The 20,622-nt window shown below is 60.8% G+C and overlaps 1 protein-coding gene across 1 annotated transcript in view; it reads left to right on the top strand.

Moving 5' to 3' along the window:
* The window catches only part of CSPG4 (chondroitin sulfate proteoglycan 4), a 36,396-nt gene extending 16,084 nt beyond the window's left edge, over positions 1-20,312 (top strand). Inside the window, exons 2-10 of the mRNA XM_058542116.1 lie at positions 3,438-3,601; positions 5,163-8,699; positions 10,023-10,505; positions 10,834-11,010; positions 12,993-13,191; positions 13,273-13,407; positions 13,520-13,686; positions 17,042-17,225; positions 17,535-20,312. Coding sequence (XP_058398099.1) covers positions 3,438-3,601; positions 5,163-8,699; positions 10,023-10,505; positions 10,834-11,010; positions 12,993-13,191; positions 13,273-13,407; positions 13,520-13,686; positions 17,042-17,225; positions 17,535-19,366 — 6,878 coding nt within the window. The 3' untranslated portion in view covers positions 19,367-20,312. The remainder of the gene's footprint in view (positions 1-3,437; positions 3,602-5,162; positions 8,700-10,022; positions 10,506-10,833; positions 11,011-12,992; positions 13,192-13,272; positions 13,408-13,519; positions 13,687-17,041; positions 17,226-17,534) is intronic.
* Positions 20,313-20,622: the final 310 nt, after the last annotated feature.

The following is a 20,622-nucleotide window of genomic DNA, read 5'->3' as shown; positions in this document are numbered from 1 at the left end:
CTGGCCCAGACAGCAGCGCCCTGTTTGCGGCAGGAAGGGTGGGAAGCTGTGGGACTTCTCCACCTTCAGCAAACCTCTAGAATGGATGGGTGCCGGGCAGGAGGGGCGAGAACCCTCTAGGAACACACGGCCCCTTTCATGGAGCCAGGCCCAGCCAAGTCAGGGCGGGCGGGCACCGAGCGGCAGGACAGGCCTGGGCACAATCGTTGCTCTGTCCTGGCAGCTCCCGGCCCACACGCACGCACATGCACAAACACACAGCCTTACGCAAACCCAAAATACATCCCTGGCAGCCACCCACACACTTGCACACATACAGATACACATCTCCATAGCCTTGGACACTCACTGACATACCTCATCCCAGGCAGAGAAACCCATACGTGTGTCAGTCTTCCTGCCCCTCCAGACCCCTTGGGGCATCCTGCTCCCCCATGCTGAAGGCTTGTCACCACCCAGGCAGCCCCCATCATTAACCTTCTGCACACTCATATTTGAGAGCAGACTCCTGGGCTGGGAAGGGACCTCCAGGACTAATCTCCACAGACAGGAGGAAGGAGTGCCCATTTTACAGAGTGGTGACGCTGAAGCCTGAACTGGGCCCCTTCTGCTGGCCCAGAGGGCAGCACACACAGCTGCTGCGGGCCTGAATGGGTGTTGGATGCATCATGGATCTTTTTGGCCCAGGGGAGTCAAGGGCAGGTCTCCAAGCATGGTGATGCCTCCTCTCCTCCTCCCACCGCCTCTGCATCCCAGTCAGGGTGCTGAGCCTGGCTGGGCCCATGCTACTTTTCCCTCCACTCCTCTGTCTTCAACTTTTCCAGAGCCTATGGATCGTGCCAGTCTCCCACTTGGCCTTGCTACCCTCTGGGACTGCCCATTCCCTTCCTTCTCTGCTTCTCTATACCATCCTCACCTCCTCCAGGAAGCCCTCTGGGATTGACTCCTAGCTCATTACTTCTTTATCCTGCATCCCCTCTCCAACTCCGCCCTGCTGCCCCCACCCCCTGCCCTAGGACAGGGATTCTGGGTTCTTGCAACTGCAGCCCATCCGAGACAGTAAACAGAGGTAGGGGGAGTGGTGCTGTCACAGTTTCCAAAACCCTGGCCAGCAAGGCCTCAGAGGCCTCCGATGGGGCAAAGGGGCTGCCTGGCCTGTGCGCTCCCAGCGGCACAAGGCAGCTTGTGTGAGCCCTTTCCTGCCTAGCCTCACAGGAAGTAGCAGACCCAGCCCCTCAATGGGCCCATTCAGACCCCAGCTCTCTGGAAAGTACCTCTGCTTCCTGCCGCCCTCCCACTCTGGTCTGGAGAACCAGGCCAAACAGGCTGCTCTTCTCCCCTGCTGGGAGGGGGCTGGAGGCAGGTGGTTCAGTGGTTAGAGCCAGCCATCTACTTCACTTCCTGCCTGGGCCAGAGCCCTGACCTGAGCAGGCCCCGGCAGGTTTACATACACCGTTAGCAAAAGGGAATGTAGATGGGTGCGTGGGCTCACTCCCACATAGAGGAGGGAGATGGCACCCCTCCCCGTGGGTGGTGTGCCAGTAAATGTTTAGCAACAGGCTCTCTGGGAGAGAGGGAGCCCCAATGTGTAGTGTTTGCCTCTTTTCGTGGTATAAATATTCTCACTGGGCAACATAACCTGGCTTGCAAAATTCCTGCAAATTTATCAGTCAGTTCTTGCCAGCTGCTGTGAGCTCCGGCCTGCCACGGTGGTGGCTCCATCCTCTGGGGGCCACGTGCCCCCACCCTCTGTGCTGTGCCTGCCCTCAGTTTAGTGTGCTGCATTTTGTTCTTAAGAATCAGTGTCCTCGCAGATCAGGTGCCCCTGTAGGTGCCCGCCACCTGCCCGTCCCCTGGTCTGCCCCTCATTGGCACCGTGGTGTGCTGGGCCTGCTCAGCCGTGCCCACCCAGCTGGTTCTGCAGTTCTTGTTTGATTTCTTTAGCTTCCTGACAAGGTTCTGGTCTTGCAACAACAGGACATAACTAGAGGGGCTCTCACGCAGCCCGAGGGGAAGAGCATTGTCTTGCTTGGACATCCCTCTGGGTGGTGTTGGCTGCTCTTAGGGCATACAAGTCTCAGGCTCTTCCAGTGGCGGATGCTCCTTCCTCAGGCGCATGTCAGCTGGCTCGGCTGGCCGGGACCAGCCCATGTGTGCCTAGTGCCAGGTCATCCCTACCAAGGCCAGCAGCCTTTACTCACCCACACAGGCTTTAAGGGAAACCCAACAGGGATGAATCACTTTATAACCATTCCTGTCCATCCCCCTCCAGCCCTGGACCTCTGGGAGGCAGAGTCAAAGTTATATTTGGCTCTAATCTCCGCAAAAGGAATGGACCAGAAATTGTGGCGGCAGGCTGGAGGTCAAGGGAGGCTAATTTTGAGAAACTGCCTGGAGGGAGTGGCAACTTAAAAAGAAGAGGTGTCCCAGTGTGGGACAAAAGGGGCCTGCACAGTCACCACTAACCTTGGGAAACCCCAGATATGGCCTGCTGTCTTGGGAGGCCCTCTTTGGCCTGCCCAGCAGACCCTCAGCCCCTCCCAGGCCTGTCTGCAGCCTCAGACCCAGGCCTGTAGAGCTCAGCTGTTGTCATCCCTGGCTCCCTGGCCGTGGTGGAAACAATGGGGCCAGATCTGACCACTCACTGGGGACCGTTAATAGTTCTACCACAGGAAGCAATACGGGGTGATGGAAGAAGTTTTGGCCCACTTTGGGTCCAACACTGCACGTGGTCTCCATCTGGCCTCAGAGCCTTTCCTCCTCGGTGGACTCAGGCCAACAAGCTGCCACTCCCACCCCCAAAGACAGCTGGGAGCATGGCCCAAGAGAGAAGCAGGGATCGGTGGGCTGCTTGTCTTAGCACCACTACCAGGCCCCAGCTGTGGTCCCAGCCAACCATGGAGGTGGGGCATGGCGTGGAAAGCATTGCCCAGAAGCCAAACCATAGGGGCACTTAGGAGAAGGAATTTTAGCGGGGATCGGTTTGGGGGAGGGGTGGTTCTCCTGGAACTCCATTCCTGGGGACTGGGACCACCAGGCCGGGTGATCAGGCCAGTGATAGTTTCCCTTTGGGCCAGGGAGAGGACAGAGCCAGGGTGGCGGTTCCTCTGGGGACCAGGGGAGGAGAGGCAGAGCTGCAGAGGCCCCTGGCCCCAGGAACCTCTGAGGAGGAAATCTGAGTTGCTTGAAATTGCTGGGTCTGGTCTCCTTCAGAGCCAAGGTCTGGGCTGGGCACAAGGTGAGGCTGTGCCTTCTGGGGCCAGGACCAAGCAGGTGCTGGCATCTGGCAGAGGCCCACGGGCCAGCGCCATGTAAGAGAACCGTGAGGGTGCGCCAGCATGAGAGCCCCTCCCTGCAGTCCACCCGTCCGCCCTGCAGCACCTCTCCTCCTCCAGGCAGGAGTCCGAGCCCTGACCCCAGCCTCCTCTCTCACGCAGCCTCCTTCTACGGGGAGAACCACCTGGAGGTGCCGATGGCCACAGCTCTGACCGACATAGACCTACAGCTGCAGTTCTCCACGTCCCAGCCCGAGGCCCTGCTTCTCCTGGCGGCAGGCCCCGCTGACCACCTCCTCCTGCAGCTCCGCTCTGGCCGCCTGCAGGTTAGTGACATCTCCCTGCTGGACTCCTTCTCTAGCTTTGAATGGCCCCCAACCGCTGTGTGACCTTGTGCGAGTCACTTTCACCTTGGGGTCTGCGGTCCTCCACCATGAGTGGACCACAGCATCCCAGAACTTGTGACTGCCCATGAAGTGGCTCTGCCCTCCCACTCTCCAGCCTCACTTCTCACCACAACCCCTAGCTGGCCCTTTGTGCTCTGACCGCACGGACTGCTTTCAGTTCCCTGTGGTCTCTTGTGGTCTCTTGTGGCCTCTTGCTGTCTCTTGCTGCCAGGCCTCTGCTCCCCACACTCCCTCTGCCTGGTGCTTGCCTCACCCCTTCCCTGCACCTGCCTGACTCCAGCCTGTCCTTCAAGGCTCAGCGTGGACCTCCCTTCCTCCAGGAAGTGTCCCCTGGCGCTCACCTGGGCTGGGTCCCCTCTCCTGGGCTCCAGCACCCCCTGTGCCTCCCTCTGCATAGCATCAGTCACCCTGTGTCGCCATTCTGTCCACAGTGGTAACAACCAGTACTGCCACAGCTTCCTCATTTTTCCGTTTCATCCTTCAAGTCACTACAGGCTGTATTAGCAAGGAGTCTTCTGGCTCTCTCTTGAGGCTTCCTCCTAACCAGGAAGAGTTTGAGAACCCAAGTTTGGTCTTAGTCCAAATTCGGGGGAACCATCTGCTTCCACACCCCAGTGGGGAGAGGACTGTATGGCCCGGGCGTCATCAGTCCATCTGCTGCTGCCATTGCTTCTCACTGCCACAAGGTGTCACTGTTGAGCACAGCCTGGTGCAGCCTGGTGCAGGTGCTCGTCCTCTCTGCCAGGTACAGTCATGCCGCACCGCCAGAGAGGGGCTCCGCACTTGGACTCCCAAGGTCACGGTTCTTAGCACTCTGCTCTTTCAGTTCCTGTACTCTGCCATCCTGCTATCTGGTTGTGGGAGCACCGCACCAGAGCTAGTTCCCGTGTCAATGTCACAGAGACAGAACCACGTCCCTCGTCTCTCCCCAAGGATCTCCCCTCACCCCAGGTCAGGGAGCTTTTCTTTACTAAACCTTCAGAACACAGAGCGGCTGATTGGGCTCCCTGTCCCTGAACAGTGAGCCTGGCGGCCTCGGTGACCCCAAGGTGTTTTGCCCTACTTAGGGGGGCTCATCAGGGGAGTCCCATGTGCCCATTATTCCAGGGATGGAATCTTCTGAATTCCAAGGTGGTTTTTCTGGCACCTCTCAGCCACGAAAGGAGAGGACGAATAAAAAAATCCAGATTGAATCTCTAGGAAAGCATCTTGCTATACTAGTCAGTTCTTGGTGGGCAGGGACCACGTCTGATTCACATCAGGGTCCTCGGAGCCCGTCCAGGCTTGGCACAGAGATCACTGGTGAGTGTTTGGGGGATGATAAAGAGATGGCAGGAAGGAGAGAGGGTGGCATGAGAAGCCCTTGTCCTAGGCCCTCTGCTCTGGGGACCCCAAGTGTAGGGGACCAACTGTGCTCTTACAGCAGAAGTGATGGATTCACAGTGCTGCCCCCATCCCCCATTCCCCTGTCTCTCCGCAGGTCAGACTTGTCCTAGGCCAGGAGGAGCTGAGGCTGCAGACCCCGGCAGAGACGCTGCTGAGCGACTCCGTCCTCCACACTGTGGGGCTGACTATATCAGACAGCTGGGCCTCCTTGTCAGTCGACGGGTTCCTGAACACCTCAGCCCCGGTCCCGGAAGCCCCTCTGGAGGTCCCCTACGGGCTCTTCATGGGGGGCACTGGGAGCCTTGGCCTGCCCTACCTGAGGGGAACCAGCCGACCCCTGAGGGGTTGCCTCCACGCAGCCACCCTCAATGGCCGCAGCCTCCTCCGGCCACTGACCCCGGACGTGCATGAGGGCTGTGCTGAAGAGTTTTCTGCCGGTGATGACGTGGCCCTGGGCTTCTCTGGGCCCCACTCACTGGCTGCCTTCCCTGCCTGGGGCACGCAGGATGAAGGCACCCTGGAGTTTACGCTCACCACATGGAGCCGGCAGGCGCCCCTGGCTTTCCAGGCAGGGGGCCGGCATGGGGACTTCATCTATGTGGACATATTTGAGGGCCACCTGCGGGCTGTGGTCGAGAAGGGCCAGGGCACTGTGTTGCTCCACAACAGCATGCCTGTGGCCGATGGGCAGCCCCATGAGGTCAGTATCCACGTGGATGCCAACCGGCTGGAAATCTCCGTGGACCAGTACCCCACACGCACCTCCAACCGTGGGGTCCTCAGCTACCTGGAGCCCCACGGCAGTCTCCTCCTCGGGGGGCTGGACGCAGAGGCCTCGCGCCACCTCCAGGAACACCGCCTGGGCCTGGCACCAGGGGCTGCCAACATCTCCCTGCTGGGCTGCATGGAGGACCTCAGCGTCAATGGCCAGAGGCAGGGGCTCCGGGAAGCCTTGTTGACTCGCAACATGGCGGCCGGCTGCAGGCTTGAAGAAGACGAGTATGAGGAGGACGCCTATGGCCCATACGAAGCTTTCTCCACCCTGACGCCTGAGGCGTGGCCGGCCATAGAGCTGCCCGAGCCGTGCGTGCCTGAGCCGGGGCTGCCTCCTGTCTTTGCTAATTTCACCCAGCTGCTGACCGTCAGCCCGCTGGTGGTGGCCGAGGGTGGCACAGCCTGGCTTGAGTGGCGGCACGTGCAGCCCACGCTGGACCTGAGCGAGGCGGAGCTGCGCAAGTCCCAGGTGCTGTTCAGCGTGAGCCGTGGGCCACGCCACGGCGAGCTAGAGCTGGACATCCCGGGCGCCCAGACGCGGAAAATGTTCACCCTCCTGGATGTGGTGAACCGCAAGGCCCGCTTCGTCCACGATGGCTCCGAAGACACCTCCGACCAGCTGGTGCTGGAGGTGTCAGTGACCACTCGGGGGCCCGTGCCCTCCTGCCTTCGGAGGGGCCAAACTTACCTTCTGCCTGTCCAGATCAACCCTGTCAATGACCCGCCCCGTGTTGTCTTCCCGCACGGCAGCCTCATGGTGATCCTGGAACACACTCAGAAGCCGCTGGGGCCCGAGGTTTTCCAGGCCTACGACCCAGACTCCGCCTGCGAGGGCCTCACCTTCCAGCTCCTTGGCGCCCCCGCCAGCCTCCCCGTGGAGCGCCGAGACCAGCCTGGGGAGCCAGCGACCGAGTTCTCTTGCCGGGAGCTGGAGGCAGGCAGCCTAGTCTACGTCCACCGCGGGGGGCCTGCCCAGGACCTGACTTTCCGGGTCAGCGACGGGCTGCAAGCCAGCCCCCCAGCCACGCTGAAGGTGGTGGCTGTCCGGCCGGCCATTCGAATCCGCCACAACACGGGACTGCGCCTGGCCCAGGGCTCCGCCGCACCTGTCTTGCCCACCAACCTGTCGGTGGAGACCAACGCTGTGGGGCAGGATGTGAGCGTGCTGTTCCGCATCTCCGGGGCCCTGCAGTTCGGGGAGCTGCAGAAGCAGGGGGCAGGTGGGGCGGAGGGCGCCGAGTGGCGGGCCGCACAGGCCTTCCACCAGCGGGATGTGGAGCAGGGCCGCGTGAGGTACCTGAGCACCGACCCAGAGCACCGCACCGAGGACACTGTGGAGAACCTGGCCCTGGAGGTGCAGGTGGGCCAGGAGACCCTGAGCAACCTGTCCTTCCCCGTGACGGTCCAGAGAGCTACCGTGTGGCTGCTGCGGCTAGAGCCACTGCACACTCAGAACACCCAGCAGGAGACTCTCACCACAGCCCACCTGGAGGCCACCCTGGAGGAGGTGGGCCCGAGCCCCACCGTCTTCCACTATGAGGTGGTTCAGGCCCCCAGGAAGGGTAATCTTCGGTTACAGGGCACGCGGCTGTCAGACGGTCAGAGCTTCACCCAGGATGACCTGCAGGCCGGTCGGGTGACCTATGGGGCCACAGCACGTGCCTCGGAGGCAGTCGAGGACGTCTTCCGTTTCCGCGTCACAGCTCCGCCACACTTCTCCCCACTCTACACCTTCCCCATCCACATCGTTGGTGACCCGGATGCTCCCGTCCTCACCAACGTCCTCCTCTCAGTGCCCGAGGGCGGCGAGGGCATTCTCTCTGCCGACCACCTCTTTGTCAAGAGTCTCAACAGTGCCAGCTACCTCTATGAGGTCATGGAGCGGCCCCGCCATGGGAGGTTGGCCTGGCGGGGGCTGCAGGACAAGGGTGCCATGGTGACATCCTTCACCAACGAGGACCTGCTGCACGGCCGACTGGTCTACCAGCATGACAACTCCGAGACCACGGAAGACGACATCCCATTTGTGGCTGCCCGCCAGGGCGAGGGCAGTGGTGGCATGGCCTGGGAGGAGGTACGAGGCGTCTTCCGCGTGGCCATCCAGCCCGTGAATGACCACGCCCCCGTGCAGACCATCAGCCGCGTCTTCCACGTGGCCCGAGGCGGGCGGCGGCTGCTGACCACAGACGACGTGGCCTTCAGCGACGCTGACTCCGGCTTTGCCGATGCTCAGCTGGTGCTGACCCGCAAGGACCTCCTCTTCGGCAGCATTGTGGCTGTGCATGAGCCCACACGGCCCATCTACCGCTTCACCCAGGAGGACCTCAGGAAGAGGCGAGTCCTGTTTGTGCACTCAGGGGCCGACCGTGGCTGGATCCAGCTGCAGGTCTCCGACGGGCAGCACCAGGCCACCGCGCTGCTCGAAGTGCAGGCCTCGGAGCCCTACCTCCGTGTAGCCAATGGCTCCAACCTTGTGGTCCCACAGGGAGGCCAGGGTACCATTGACACAGCCGTGCTCCGCCTGGACACCAACCTAGACATTCGCAGTGGGGATGAAGTCCACTACCGTGTCACGGCCGGCCCACGCTGGGGGCAGCTGCTCCGGGACGGCCAGCCTGCCACAGCCTTCTCCCAGCAGGACCTGCTGGATGGGGCCATTCTCTACAGCCACAATGGCAGCCTCAGCCCCCGTGATACCCTGGCCTTCTCTGTGGAGGCAGGGCCTGTGCACACGGATGCCACCCTACAAGTGACCATTGCCCTAGAAGGGCCACTGGCCCCACTGCGCCTGGTCCAGCACAAGAAGATCTACGTTTTCCAGGGGGAGGCGGCTGAGATCAGAAGGGACCAGCTGGAGGTAAGGGGCTGGGGCGTGAGCAGAGGCATGGGCCAGGTAAGGGGGCCTTTCCAGCCAGCCGTCATGCCGCGCGTGCTCGGATGTTTTGAGCTGTGCCTGTGGTGGCTCCCGGCTCGGGTGTGTGTACATGCCTTGGGCCTACACCTTTACATGTGTGTGTTGTGTGCCTGAGGGTTTCTAGGGGGTTGGTTGTATGTACTGCTGCCTGTGTGTGTGCCTCCACGTGGCTTGTGCACGTATGGACATGCTGTGGCTAACCATGCAGATTCCTGGGCCCCACCCAGACGACAGAATCTCTGAGGTGAGCCCGAGAATCTGTATTCTAATAACAAAAAGTTCTCTGGAGGGTGTTCATGGGTACAGACTCTGAGGACTGTAGGCCTTAGAGTGAGGCTTGGCTGCCCCGCAGTCTCCCGTGTCCTCAGCTCTTTTTCCAGATGAGGACTCAGGGTCTGGAGAGGTCTGCTGACCACCCAGGAACCTCAGAGAGCAACCACACAGCAGGCCCACTGACTGGCTGTGTGACCTCAAGCAAGTCCCTTATCCTCTCTGGGCTTTCTTCTCCTTACTGCCAGTTTCTTAGCCTCTTGTGGTTCTGGCTGTCTGGACTTGTGGGCAGACTGTGCCTACACGTGTCTGATGTCACGAAGTCTTTGCCCTACACAAGTAGCTACTGGTGGAACAGAAAGGGTGTAACTTGACCAAGGCCACACAGCAAGACAGCAGATGGGCAGCGCCTTGAATGCTGACTTCTAGGGAGTGCCCTTCGGGTCAGCAGGAGCCATGAAAGCCTTCAAAACAGGGCTGATTTGGGCTGTCTGTGACGTGGAGCGCAGGCTTGGAAGAGTCCGGGGTTTCAATAGCAGAGAATGGGGAGACTGTATTCCAGGCAGAGGGAACAGTCCAGGCAAAGGCACAGAATCAGGAATGTGAGTTTGGGGGTGGTGTGTAGCCTTCTGTAGCTGGACCATCAGGTGAGGGAGCACCAGCCACCCTTGGTCTGGACCTGGGTCTGCAGGCTCCATAGGGCCCATAGTGTAGGAGTCTGTGCCACTAAGAGGGGTGGGGCGCCCTCTGGTGGTGAAAGATGGCAATAGTGGGGACAGAGGCATCCTGTGTGTGTGTGTGCATGCATGTGTAGGTAGGTGTGGGACGTATGTGTGTGTCTCTGTCCACACATCGGTGTGGGGTGAGATTGAATGTCTGTGTCACTGAATCTGAGGATGTGTGAATGTGTACATCTCCGAGGAAGTGTCTGTCTTAGAGGCCAGGACGGCCGCCCTCTGTGACCCCAGTGGGTACCCGTGACGCTCTGTTAACCAGGCAGCCCAGGAGGCAGTACTGCCGGCGGACATTGTGTTCTCGGTGAAGACCCCACCAAGCGCCGGCTACCTGGTGACGTTGTCTCGCGGCACCACGGCGGCCGAGGCACCCAGCCTGGACCCCGTGCAGAGCTTCTCTCAGGAGGCGGTGGATGCGGGCAGGGTCCTGTACCTGCACTCCCGCCCGGAGGCCTGGAGTGATGCCTTCTCCCTGGACGTGACCTCAGGCCTGGGTGCTCCCCTCGAGGGCGTCCTCGTGGAGCTGGAAGTGTTGCCCACTGCCGTCCCACTGGAGGCACAGAACTTCAGCGTCCCTGAGGGCGGCACCCGCACCCTGGCCCCTCCTCTGCTGCGCATCACTGGGCCCTACTTCCCAATGCTTCCGGGCCTTAGCCTGCAGGTGCTGGAGCCTCCCCAGCACGGCGCCCTGCGGAGAGAGGAAGGACCTCAGGACGGGACCCTCGGCGCCTTCTCCTGGAGAGAGGTAAGGCTGTCAGGGAGGCCCTGGTGCAGCCCAGCTCTGGGGCAATGGGGGGAGCCCCAGTCTGGTGGTATGTACAGAGAGGAGGCAGGGAGCCCACATTTATGGAGCACCTCTGCTTTAGATAGCTCATCTCGTTCCTTCTTCACCGGGCAGAGAGAAATGATTGTCCCCACCTCCTTCACTGCTTCACTCCTTCACTCTGGGAGAAATGATTGTCCCCACATCTGAAGGAGTCAGTCTCCTCCCACACCCAAAGGCAGGGCGTGAAGACCCACCATGGGTCTCAGGCCTGCTGAGGCCTGCCCTGCAGCCCTGGGCCTGCCCACAGGTGGAACAGCAGCTGATCCGCTATGTGCACGACGGGAGCGAGACGCTGACAGACAGCTTCGTCCTAGTCGCTAATGCCTCAGAGATGGGCCGCCAGAGCCATCCTGTGGCCTTCGCCATCACCATCCTGCCTGTCAACGACCAACCCCCCATCCTCACCACAAACACAGGCCTGCAGGTGAGCACATTCTAGGGCCACGTGCCACCTCTTCTCCCAGAGAGAGGCCCAGCACATACCTCCCCCTCTCTGAGCCTCGGTTTCCTCTTCTGTAAAATGGGGGCACTGCCACATGCCTCACTAGGATGTTGGGAAGAAGGAAGAGCTATTACACCGAAAATAGAACACAGGTGTGAGGCTGTGTCATTGGACACTTGTAACTGCAGTAGGCGGCCTTGTGAATGGCCACGCTTGGCCCTGCTGTTCCCTGGACTCACCATCAGCAGGAGGCTTTTTCTATAGCTCAGGACCAGAACTCATGAAGAAAGTTCTTTCAAGTCCCTAAGGGTAGACTCCAGGTGGGGAACAGTTAAGCTTCACATCCACCCTCAGAAAGTGAAGGCCACAGCCTGGCTCCCCCAGCCCCTGCACCTTATACCACTGCAGAGCAGTGGTGCCCCTATTCAGCAGAGGGGGAAGCTGAGGCCCAGATACAGGTGATAGAACTTCCCCACAGTCACAAAAGTAGTTACTGGTGGAACAGAAAGGGTGTAGGTTGACCAAGGCCACACAGCAAGATAGCAGATGGGGGTCCGGCCCGGTGGCGCAAGTGGCGCGCGCTCTGCTGCGGCGGCCTGGGGTTCACCGGTTCGGATCCCGGGCGCTCACCAATGCACCTCTTGTTAAGCCATGCTGTGGCGGCGTCCCATATAAAGTAGAGGAAGATGGGCATGGGTGTTAGCCCAGGGCCAATCTTCCTCAGCAAAAAAGAGGAGGATTGGCATTGGATGTTAGCTCAGGGCTGGTCTTCCTCACAAAAAAACAAAACAAAACAAAACAAAGAAGATAGCAGATGGGCAGGGCCTTGAATGCTGACTTCTGGGGTGTGCCCTCTGAGTCAGCAGGAGCCGTGGAAGGCTTCAAAAGAGGGCTGATTTGGGCTGTCTGTGACATGGGGCACTGGGCATCTTTGGTGGTATAGGATGTGCCCATGGGGAGTGGCCCAGTCGTGGGGAGGCGGACAGATGCGTGGGGTACAGGCTAAGGGCTGCCCTGGGACTGCAAGTGGGTGGTGCTGTGTGGCATCTTAGCCACCAGGTGGTGCTGTCCACCGTGTTTGTGCCAGAAGCCCAGCGCTAAAGCCCCGCCCCCATACTTTGTGGCCCTCCCTCTGGAGCTCTGGCTGGGGTCAGCCTGGGGCTGGAGGAGAAGCCCAGGACTCCCAGAGGGCTGTTTTCCAGATATGGGATCCCCTTCCCAATACTGCCCACAAGTTGCTGACCCTGTAGGATGTGTAATAGGACCCTGGGAATGGAATCCTGCCCCACTGGCAGGTGACAGGCCTGAGGGGGGCTCCCCTTCACTCTGAGCACGGAGAGGGGCTGCCCACACCCGGGCACCCCTCACCCACCTGCTTGGGGCTGGTGACTTCACTGGGAACCCATGGGCCCTGGTCGCAGTGCTGCTTCAGTGCTGCGGGACGGGGGCCAGCCATCAGCCTCTCCAGCTCTCCGTGCCTCCCACCCCGTCCCTCACCTGGAAGGGGAGCCAATTTCTAAGTATCCTGGGCTGGCATAACTCATCGTTCCCCTAGTGTGCCCAGCCCCTGCCCACACTCACTGTGGAGGGTCTGAAGGGAGACGCCTGCCCTGCCAGTGGGACAGGGCCAGATTAAGCAGCACTGTCGGTCAGGGGAGGGAGGGTCTCTGGGGGCTGAGAGCCTGGTGAGGGTGAGAGCTGGGGGCTTCCTGAGGTAGGGGGACATGAGTTGGCCTTGAGGGACAGCAGGATTAGGGCAGATGGAGAGCAGGGAGCCTGGGCGTGGGGCCCTGGGGTAACTGGAAGGTGAATGGGGTAGGGGGCCCAGAATGGCACAGCCCTCGACGCCAGCTGAGGGCCTGAGCTGCAGTGCGCTCAGAGCCCTGATGGTGGCCCCAGGGCCAGGGAGGAATGGGGGTGGTAAGCTTCGAGGGGGCAGAACTTTCACGGGCCTCTATCCCCAGATGTGGGAGGGGGCCACTGTGCCCATCCCTACAGAGGCCCTTAGGGGCACAGACAGCGACTCAGGGCCCGAGGACCTGGTCTACACCATCGAGCAGCCTAGCAACGGACGGGTAGTGCTGCAGGCGGCCCCGGGCACTGAGGTCCACAGCTTCACACAGGCCCAGCTAGACGGCGGGCTCGTGCTGTTCTCACATGGAGGTGGGTGCTGAGAGGTGGGGATGCCCTGAGGATGGGGCACCAGCCTGGGCCAGCGAGACCCAATGCCACCCCCGTCCTCAGGAGCCCTGGACGGAGGCTTCCACTTCAGCCTCTCCGATGGCGAGCACACCTCCCCCGGACACTTCTTCCGTGTGGTGGCCCAGAAGCAGCTGCTCCTCTCTCTGGAGGGCAGCCGGACGCTGACCGTCTGCCCAGGTGGGTCTGCTGAGCGAGGGTGGCACACCAGGGCCATGCTACCTCTCCAGTGGTCACAGCCCTTGCCCTGGCTCCTGGTCAAAGGCTGACAGGCCCCTTTTGCCTCTCGCAGGGTCTGTCCAGCCGCTCAGCAGCCAGAGCCTGAGAGCCAGCTCCAGCACGGGCACCGACCCCCACCACCTGTTCTACCACGTAGTGCGGGGTCCCCAGCTTGGCCGGCTGTTCCACGCCCAGCAGGGCAGCCCTGAGGAGGCCCTGGTGAACTTCACTCAGGCCGAGGTAAGGGCCCAGCTCGCTACAGCCACCGCTCAGACCACCCAGCCTTGGGCGGCCCACTCTGCTGTGGACACACAAGTGGACACCGGCGCCAGCTCTAGCTTCGTTGGCAGCAGACCCTCCCTGGGCCCGCATGGTCCAGACCCCGCATGCCTTGCCCTCCAGGAGCCACCAGGCTGGTAGGGCAAATGGGGCTTAGTGTTCCAGGGGGAGGGAGGAGAATGCAGATAGGGGCTGCAGGAGCCCAGAGCAGGGATCGGGTCCTGGGGTTTGGCTTCCAGAAGGAAGCTGCAATTGGACCCTAGGGGCTGGAAAGGATGCACTGTGTGGGGGTCACAAGTAGACCCCAGTGGCTGGTGAGGTTCAGGGCGATGGAGTTAGATGAAGGCAGCTGTTGGGCCTGTGGGCAGAGGTGTGAGCCTGGGGCTCAGGTCAGGGGCCAACAAGAAGCAGAGAGGATCCTGGGAGCAGATGAGTGGACAGAAGACAGCTGAGTAGGTAGAGCTGGGAGTGAAGCTGCCATCCGTCCATCAAGGCGGCATCAGGGCATAGCTGTCCCAGAGTGTACCAGAGGCCACCAGTGAAAACTAGAACTCTCAGCCCTGGGAAGAGGCAGACTGCTAGGCTGCTGGGATCACGAGCTCTCTGTGCTAACTGTGCCAGTGGCGCCAGCAGCCATCACTTAAAATTAACGCCCCTTCTGAGAACAGGAGGTGCCAGGGCGGTGTTGGTTCTCCCCGAAAGCAGAGCTGGTGGGGAGCTCTCAGGCATCAGGGAAGGAGGTGGCTTTAACGATGTGGGAAAAGGTTGCTTGGGTCTCTCACATCAACATCCCCCAGGCCTGGATTCTGCTGTGGCCCCTTCCTGGCCCCTCCCCACAGTGACATATTCAGCAGGCTGGTGGCTGCAGCAGCTGTGCGCCCTGAGTCCCTGGGAGCCTTTGTCACTGGACGCCCAGGAAGGAAGAGGGAACAGGACTGGGCCTCAGGGCCCCTCCCCCCCCTGACAGTGCTCCCCCCACCCCCCAGCAATCTCAAGGACTAGATTGAGTGGCCACAAAGGGACCAGGCTGGCAGTGCCACCCAGGGAAGCTGGGAGGAGGCTTCATGGCAGAGACATGTCCCCACCTTGGGGAACGGGGCAGGGCAGGCCTGGGGAGTGTCTGACAGCACCACTGTCCCACAGTACTCTGAGCTGAGTGGGACAGGGATCAGGTGTCCCCATTTGGCAGATAAGAAAACTGAGGCTCACAGAGGTCAGATGACTTTATTCAGAGCACATGGCTGGTAAGAGGCGAAACTAGGACTACACCTTCTGACTGCTGGTCCTAGAGTTCTTTCACCAGAGGACACTGCTTGCTCCCAAAGCTCAGGGACCCCTCCATCCTTGCCATGATTTGTCTCACCCCCAACCGGACACCTCCCACCCACAGGCGCTCCTGTGCCCAGGCCCCAGCCTCCCACCCCCACTCCCAGGGGTCTCCATTTCCTTCCTGCCCACCCTTCAGCCTGGGCCAGAGGTTACAGCTGGCAGTCCTTATGGGCCACAGCTGGCCCACAGATGTGTTTTATTTGGCCTGCACAATCCGTTTAATATTTTTTAATTAACGGTCAACCTATAACCTTTAGAAGATTTCACCGAAAAACCTGATTTCCAGTTTCTTAAAAGGCCTGTGTTCCCTCTTACATCAATCAGCTGAGGAGCAGCCACCCCTCTCGACAGGGCTCTGCTCCCCCTTTAGACCGAGTATGGCTCCCCCTTTAGAAGGGGCAGTGCCCCTAGGTCACCAGAGCCTCACTGCTCCGAGAGTCGCCTCACACTAAGGAGTGTCCATCTTACTATTGCGCAAGTCCTGTTTTTCTGAGAAGGAAAATAGTTGCCTGTGTCTCTTAAAGGGGAAAACAAAAGATAAGCCAAGAGGACACATTTGGCTTAGAAGGGGGAGGGAACTTATTTCTTTATGGAAATAAAGAATATTCCTTGGTGTTTTACATGCAGACTGCCCTAGAGAACAGCACGTGTGGCCGGAGTGGTAGGAGGTGAGATCGCAGGGGTAATGGGGTGCCAGCAAGGTCTTTGTGGTCAAATGGTGAGCCATGGCACTGTCTGAGCAAGAGTAACATAACCTTACTTACATTTTTAAAGGCTCACTCTGGCTTCTGTGTTAAGAACAAACTGTAGGGGGCAGGGGGCCAAGGCTGGGACACAGTTAGGAGGCTATCACAACAATTCAGGCCAGAAGTGATGGTATGTGAGATAAGGAGAGGGGTCAGCCATGACTCCAGAGTTTTATCCTGAGCACTGGAATAACACAGCTGTCAGCATCTGTGGTGAGAAGACTCCGGAGGTGGGCTGGGCCGGAGTCCGTCTGGGGCAGGCTGAGTTTGACAGGCCCTTAGACATCCACGTGGAGCTGCCGAGGCAGCAGGTGGATATATGAGTGTGGAGTTCAGGCCAGAGCAGTCCGGGCTGGTGATCCAAATAGGGGCGTCATAGGCATTTGAAGACGAGAGAGTGGTCCAGAGCAGGTGGGGAGTGCCTGTAGCTAGAGAAGAATCTCAAGGCCAAGCGTAGACTTTGGGGAGAAGAGGGGAGACCAACAAGAGAGTCTGTGAAGGGGCAACGAGTGAGGTAGGAGGAAAGCCAAGAGAGCAGAGCGTCCTGGAAGCCAGCCGGTGTGTTCTGGAAGGAATGCTCAGTTGCGTCAAACGCTGCTGAGCAGGTGAGCAGGATGAGGTCCGAGAACTGACCACGGATCTGACGACATGGAGGCCACTGGTTTTGATGGCATCACAGGAGCAAAAGCCAGGGTGGAGTGTGCTCAGGACAGCACCGGAGGAGAGCCCGGTCTATTCTTTTTGGAGTTTTGCTGCAAAGAAGAGCAAAAAGCAGGGAAGGCAAATGTTGTTGGAAAAAGTGAAGTCAAGAGTTTTTTAAGATGGAAGAATAGCATAGTTTCATAATGACGGAGATGATCCATTTTGGGGGAAATTGATGCCGTGGGAGAAAGAAAAGAGGTAGTAGGAGTGGTTGAGAGAAACACGGATGGAGTTTCTCTCTCCCCGGAGGCTCAGAGAGATGAGGTGATTGGCCCAAGGCGGCAGAGCCGGCATTTGATGGGCATCTGGCTCCAGAGCCCGGCTCTTCACTGCCACGTGATTGCCTAAAGGCAACTCACTGAGGTAGTGAGAGAGAGCACGGTTACAGACACAGAGGTGGGCACAGCCGGGGGAGCCGAGAGTGAGGCTGGGCACCGAGGGGCTGTCAGGGAGACCGGAGCAGGCATTGCCAGTGCCAGCTGGGACGGGGCTCCTGGGCTGGACCTGCCTCTCATCCCAACAATGGGGTCTCCCCACAGGTGTATGCTGGGAATGTTCTGTATGAGCACGACATGCCCCCTGAGCCCTTCTGGGAGGCCCACGACGCCCTGGAGCTCCGGCTGTCCTCGCCCCCTGCCCCTGATGTGGCCGCCACCCTTGCTGTGGCTGTGTCTTTCGAGACTGCCTGTCCCCAGCGCCCCAGCCGCCTCTGGAGGAACAAAGGTGAACAGCATCAGGGCTGGCAAAGTTGAGGGGACACTGGGAGAGGCCCACGGGGGAGGGGACACAAGGCCAGGGTCAGCAGCTCACGTCAGCCCCTAGGACCTGGGAAGTTATAGGACGGGTGGGTGAGTGGGGAGGCCTTGAGGTCAGGAGGGAGACGTGGTCCTTATCCTGCTGGGGACCCTGAGCCCCATCCTGGGGTACTTGGTCTGAGGGAGGAGGTACAACCTTGCCTTGGGGGCCTGGTCTTAGGGTCCATGGTTCTTCCCTCAGTGGACTGGACCTTCATAGTCTGTCTCCCACCCCTAGGTCTCTGGGTCCCCGAAGGCCAGCGAGCCGAGATCACCGCAGCTGCCCTCGACGCCTCCAACCTCCTGGCCAGCGTTCCGTCACCCCAGCGCCCAGAGCACGATGTGCTCTTCCAAATCACACAGTTCCCCACCCGGGGCCAGCTGTGGGTGTCTGAGGAGCCCCTCCATGCCGGGCGGCCCCACTTCCTGCAGTCCGAGCTGGCCACAGGGCAGCTGGTATACGCCCATGGAGGCGGGGGCACCCAGCAGGATGGCTTCCGCTTCCGTGCCCACCTCCAAGGGCCAGCAGGGGCCTCGGTGGGGGGACCCCAAACCTCAGAGGCCTTCTCCATCACAGTGCGGGATGTGAACGAGCGGCCGCCTCAACCACAGGCCTCCATCCCCCTCCAGCTCACCCGGGGCTCCCGCATCCCCGTCTCCCGGGCCCAGCTGAGTGTGGTGGACCCAGACTCGGCTCCTGGGGAAATCGAGTACGAGGTGCAGCGGGCACCCCACAACGGCTTCCTGAGCCTGGCGGGGGCCAGCCCTGGGCCTGTGACCCACTTCACACAGGCCGATGTGGATGCTGGGCGGCTGGCCTTCGTGGCCAATGGGAGCAGTGTGGCAGGCATCTTCCAGCTGAGCGTGTCAGATGGGGCCAGTCCACCCCTGCCCATGTCCCTGGCCGTGGATGTCTTGCCATCCGCCATCGAGGTGCAGCTGCGGGCACCCCTAGAGGTACCCCAAGCTTTAGGGCGCTCCTCACTGAGCCGGCAGCAACTCCAGGTCGTTTCAGATCGGGAGGAGCCTGACGCAGCATACCGCCTCACCCAGGGTCCCCAGTACGGGCATCTCCTGGTGGCTGGGCAGCCTGCCGCAGCCTTCAGCCAGCTCCAGGTAGATCAGGGGGAGGTGGTCTTTGCTTTCACCAACTTCTCCTCCTCTCACGACCACTTCAGCATCCTGGCACTGGCCAGGGGTGCCAACGCATCAGCCACAGTGAACGTCACTGTGAGGGCTCTGCTACATGTGTGGGCAGGAGGGCCATGGCCCCAGGGTGCCACCTTGCGCCTGGACTCCACCGTCCTAGATGCAGGAGAGCTGGCCAACCGCACGGGCAGTGTGCCCCGTTTCCGGCTCCTGGCAGGACCCCAGCATGGCCGTGTGGTCCGTGTGCCCCGGGCCAGGACAGAGCCCAGGGGCGGCCAGCTTGTGGAGCAGTTCACTCAGCAGGACCTTGAGGATGGAAGGCTGGGGCTGGAGGTGGGCAGGCCAGAGGGTATGTCCCCTGGCCCCACAGGGGACAGTCTCACTCTGGAGCTGTGGGCACAGGGTGTCCCACCTGCTGTGGCCTCGCTGGACTTTGCCACTGAGCCTTACAATGCAGCCCGGCCCTACAGCGTGGCCCTGCTCTCTCTCCCTGAGGCTGCTCGGACAGAAGCAGGAAAGCCAGAGAGTGGCACCCCCACAAGCGAGCCGCCAGCAGCCTCCAGCCCCGTGCCCACCGTGGCCAGCGGGGGCTTCCTGGGCTTCCTTGAGGCCAACATGTTCAGTGTCATCATCCCTGTGTGCCTGGTCCTGCTGCTCCTGGCACTCATCTTGCCCCTGCTCTTCTACCTCCGCAAACGCAACAAGACGGGCAAACACAACGTCCAGGTGCTGACCGCTAAGCCCCGCAACGGCCTGGCGGGCGACTCGGAGACCTTCCGCAAGGTAGAGCCCGGCCAGGCCATCCCCCTCACAGCCGTGCCTGGCCAGGGGCCCCCGCCAGGGGGCCAGCCCGACCCAGAGCTGCTGCAGTTCTGCCGGACACCCAACCCTGCCCTCAAGAACGGCCAGTACTGGGTGTGAGGCCTGGCCTGGGCCCAGATGCTGATCGGGCCAGGGACAGGCTTGCCCAGGCCCCGGCCCCACTGCTCCCATGCCCTGGTGCTGTCTGAGTATCCCCAGAGCCGGGGAGACCTGGGGACACGAGGGGTGGAGGGTACTGGGAGGAAGTCCAGGGGTCCAGGGCGGAGGGGAGTCAAGAGCTGGAATCTCACCGGCTCCCTCTGTGCCCGGAGAACTGCAAGGGGGCCGATGCCAGAGGCAAGCTCCGAGTCAGGGCCCTGCCCTGGAGCTGGTTTGGGCTGTCAAAACCAGAGCCACCTCCTAGATGGGTCAGGACTCTGGGTCCTGGGTCTGTGACCTTGGGTAAGTCACACCTGACCCAGGCTGCTGAGAGGGCAAGAAGAGAGGGAGGGGAGGGGCAGACGGGGATTCCTGGCTTTTCCCCTCCAAGCCAGACCTCCCCTCATCTCGGCCCTGGGGTTGAGACGAAAACTTTTTCCCCTGGTTTTGTAGGAGGTTGGTACTTCCTGAAGCGGAGGGCGGGAGGAGAGAGCCTCTCTACTCTCTGGAAGGCACAAGCCAGTAGAATAATATATTCAGGGTGCAAGGTGCGGGGGTTGCTCTGGGGATGGGTTTATTTAAGGGGGATTGCAAGGAAGCTATTTAACACAGTGCTGAGCTAGCCCAGACTGATGGAACCCCTGCGGGTGTGGGATGGAGGAGGGTCTGAGGCTAGTTCATTCCCAGGCCCCATCTGGATGGGCTTAGGGCTAGGCAAGCATGGGTCTGCGGCCCAGGAGCCGACTGGGCTGGGGAGCACGCAGGGTCTCAGGCCAAGGGCTGCTGCAGGGCCTGTGTTCCCCAAGGACTGGGGGGTGGGCGTCTGGGGACTCGGCTCCATGGGGCCTGGATAAATGGTGCTTTGGAGGTTCTGAACAGCTGTGTGTTGTTTGTCTGACCATGCACTGGGCCCTCATCCACGCTGGCCTGCACTCCCCTGGGGCAGGCCATCCCGCTGGGCCTCAGCCAACAGGGTGGACAGGGCCACGCGAGCCCTGAATTTCCACCTTCTGGGGCCTTCCAAACCTCCTCTGCCCCCACCTGTGTGGGCAAGTTGGCCAGTCTGTGGGACACAAGCTAGGCCCTCTCCAAGGAGCTTAAAGAAAAAAATGAAACCAGGAGATGTTCAAGGTCCCAGCCTGAGATTTCTTACCCTGAGTTTTGGCCTCCACAGTCCGTCCCTCCCCACCCACCTCTCAAGAGGTTGGAGCAGCAAA

The sequence above is a fragment of the Diceros bicornis genome, chromosome 5 (assembly GCF_020826845.1).
Source record: "Diceros bicornis minor isolate mBicDic1 chromosome 5, mDicBic1.mat.cur, whole genome shotgun sequence".
In the NCBI taxonomy this organism is placed as follows: domain Eukaryota; kingdom Metazoa; phylum Chordata; class Mammalia; order Perissodactyla; family Rhinocerotidae; genus Diceros; species Diceros bicornis.
The sequence above is the reverse complement of the archived record's forward strand: the minus strand, read 5'-3'. Positions and strand labels throughout refer to the sequence as shown.